A 3,563-nucleotide genomic window follows, 5' to 3' on the forward strand; every position below is an offset into this window, starting at 1 on the left:
TGATTCATTTCTGTACTTGATTCATGAGTATTATATATTATATATTGTATCTATACATATGTATACGTCAATATATTTTACTTCGGATCAAGTATTTTGAACATGATTTTTCATTGTCTTTGAAACAAGAAATAAATATTAAACCATTGAAGAAATATCAGACATATCAGAAGATAGAGCAAAAAAAAAATAAATTTTTATTCAATAATATAAAATAAGATTGTATTAGGCATTTACTTAATATATCTTCAATAGTTCTAATAAGATATTGGAAGGGATATAAAAACAATTTGATTTAAATTTGATAATATTTACGCATATTAATGAATATTGATGAGATGCTCTTGTTGAAATAGAGATGAGTATTTAAAATCATAGAGACTTACCTGGTGGTAGGCCCATGGGGGGCGGTCGCATCATGTTACCTCCATGAATCAGAGCTGGTGCGGCTAGAGTCATAGTGGGCCGCATAAGCGGAGCCATTAATGCAACAGAACTAACAGGCATCGCTGCAGATGCAGGAACCATTACTGCTTGTGGAGGTCTCTGAAATCTTTGTTGTTGTTGTTGAAGTGCATTTAAAGCCGCTTGTTGTCGCTGCTGTTGATCCTGAAATGCAGCAGCTGCATTAGCAGCAGCAGCTTGTTGCTGCTGCTGTTGCTGTTGTTGTTGTTGCTGTAATACAGCAGCTTGCTGATTGGCATCAGCAGTTTGTACAGTTCGAGTTTCTTCAGTTTGACGACGCTGATATTTTGGAAGTCTTGCTCTAATTTCCTCCTGAAGTATATAAATTTGTTTTTAATTTCTATATCTATTACTAATACATAAATAAAAAAAAATTAACCTACTAAGCTAAGATCTTCTGGAGGATGAATGATTTTAATGGCAGCACTAGTAGTGGCTATAAGATTTACTTTCTGATCATTTCCAATATTATTATTAGTCGTAGTATTGCTATCTGCATTACTATATGCAGGGAATGTTGGCTTAACAGGTCCTATAGATCCACCAGCCACTGATGTAATTGGTTTAAAATCTGTGCCTAAAGGAGAAGTCACAGATGTAGATGCAGCTGTCGAAACAGCTGCAGCACTTGGAAATAATGGTCGTGTTGGCGGTATGGATGCACCTGACACTGGTGGTTGTATACCTGGTGGCATACCTGGCATTCCAGGCATCATACTATAAAAAGAAAAAAGAAAAAGAATTTATTCCTATATTTTTTCTATTATTTTTATATTTTTTTTAAAACATTTACAAATTTAAAAACATTAGATTGTATTTACCTAACTTGCATTAAATTAATATCAGATATTTAACTCTTCTTTTGCGTTGTCTGGTTTTAAAAGAATAAATTATACATACCCAGGACCCATGAAAGGTGGACCTACGGGACCCATAGGTCCCATCATATGATGCATGGGTGGTGGGAACTGTCCCATTGGTGGCATACCAGGATGAGCTGCCATACCTGGCATTACACCTGGCATCATGTTGGAACCTGTAGGCATTGCTCCTGGTGCAGAACCTAATAAACCTTCTGGCTTTGTTTTTTTCCGAACTGGTTCATCTTCACCTGAACTTGGTGAACCAGGTCTACCACCATTTCTTTGCCTTTCATGCTCTTTTGCATCATTTGGTGGTATACCTTCCATACCATAAATTTCTATTTCAATATTGCTTCGATTTGGCAAAGAATTAGGTACCTTATCTATTGCTTCTTTATGTACCTAAAATATGAAGATAACAATTTTTTGATATCTTTATATATGGGACAATTTATTCAAATTTATATAATATAATATAATATAAAAATTTATTAATATTACCTGCATACAATGTATACTAAGTCCTGGTCCCGTATAAAGCTTTTTATGACAAATGTGACATTTAAAATGTTTTGCTTTTTGATGTTGTATAAGAATTTTTTCATCTTCAAACTCCCGATTACAATACCTTAATAAACTAATTAAGGACAATATAAATATAAATGTTACATAATAATTTAAACAATATATTTCATTAATAATTTAAAATTATATTAAAAATATAAATTTATATTATTTATTCAATCATTTATGATTTATCATAATTATGAAAATAATAATATATTTCATATAAATATCAAATAAATAATGATTATAACACTTAATAATCTGATAATAAAATTAAGAAATATTTAAATTAATTTTATAAAATTTTAAATTCTTTAACAAACAAATTTATTTATGTATTATAATTATAATAAATTATTTATCAAATAAAAATTTTATTATCTTAGAAATTCTTTCTTTTAAAATTTAGAAAAAGTTTGAATCAATATTTAAAGTAGTTTTAATAAAAAAACTATAGTTTATAATATTATTAGTTTACAAAAATTTCCATAAATGAAAATAATTAATTCTTATCATAAATGAAAATAATCTCTTTTATCTTTAAATTTTTATTAATATTAATCTTTTAAATATATATATTTAAATTGTATTTCAATAGTAATTTTTATTTTTTTATTTCATTAAATCATGTATTTTATATATATGTATATATAAATATTTCATAATAAGTAAATAATAATTCAATCAAAATAGTAAAAAGTAATTATCAGAACTTATCTTAGAATTTGATTTATTAATACAAAATTATATAATCTACTCTTTATTTCGTAAATAAATACCTTTAATGAAAAAAATGTAGCCGAATATAGTTGCTAACGAAATATCGATTTCTCACGGATTCAGCCACTTTAACTCGTCATACACTTTTACTTAACGTGTTAAAAATGTTTTACCCGTTGCAATAAGAAACTTTTAAATTGTAAACTAAAATGTAATAAGATAACATAATACAGAGATTAATACATTTTTAAAACTTTTTTAATCTTATGATTCTAAAAACGATATAGTCATAATTTTGATTTATGATCGAAAAACATAATTACGTAAAGTATATCCCACAATAAAGGATATTTTGAAAAAGGATACCAACACCAGGGTCTTGATTGCTTCTTCTTTTTACGTCCCATATTTTCTTATTAACTTTTAGCAATTGAAAATTATTAAAAAATATGCCACTAAATGTTTTACGCCCACGTAATAAGAATTTAAGTCGTAAAGTAACTGCACTGCACACACACGTAAAAATCGACGATGTAAAATGGCGACTGCATCTTTTCCGTATTTGACGGAAGGAACTGTGTGTGTGTAACCAATAGTATTACTTAAAAATTACTAGCTTATTGGAGTAAATTTTCCCTAATTAATTTCTAAAAAATATTACTGATTATTTATATTTTGTCAACATTTCTCATTTAATTAAAATAAAAAAAATAACAAATCAAATTTTTTTCTTTATAAAATTTTATATTATTTTATATTAATAAAATTTTGAACATATTGGTTTTAAATATATTTAATTTGTTAAAACAATTGTATAAACAGAAATTTATATATCATTTTATGACAATACTTTAATTTTTTATATATCTTTTAATATTTTTGCATCTTATTTATAATATTTATAATATCTAATAAATCACAAATATGTAATATATATATATATATATA

General features: G+C 26.7%; 1 protein-coding gene across 5 annotated transcripts in view; it reads right to left on the bottom strand.

The window, feature by feature from the left end:
* Positions 1-3,182, bottom strand: part of LOC102678395 (BUB3-interacting and GLEBS motif-containing protein ZNF207) — a 13,902-nt gene extending 10,720 nt beyond the window's left edge. For 4 of the 5 annotated variants that reach the window (XM_006614938.2, XM_006614935.2, XM_031510093.1 and 1 more), the window contains exons 1-5: positions 2,982-3,165; positions 1,830-1,956; positions 1,366-1,730; positions 849-1,182; positions 387-777 (exon numbers count right to left, since the gene is read on the bottom strand). In XM_006614938.2, coding sequence (XP_006615001.1) covers positions 387-777; positions 849-1,182; positions 1,366-1,730; positions 1,830-1,956; positions 2,982-3,022 — 1,258 coding nt within the window. In that variant the 5' untranslated portion in view covers positions 3,023-3,165. Of the gene's footprint in view, positions 1-386; positions 778-848; positions 1,183-1,365; positions 1,731-1,829; positions 1,957-2,981 lie in introns of all 5 variants that reach the window. The other variant, XM_006614934.2, reaches the window with a different exon arrangement.
* Between the last annotated feature and the right edge of the window lie 381 nt (positions 3,183-3,563).

This window comes from Apis dorsata, unplaced genomic scaffold (assembly GCF_000469605.1).
Source record: "Apis dorsata unplaced genomic scaffold, Apis dorsata 1.3 scaffold_200, whole genome shotgun sequence".
Lineage (NCBI taxonomy): Eukaryota > Metazoa > Arthropoda > Insecta > Hymenoptera > Apidae > Apis > Apis dorsata.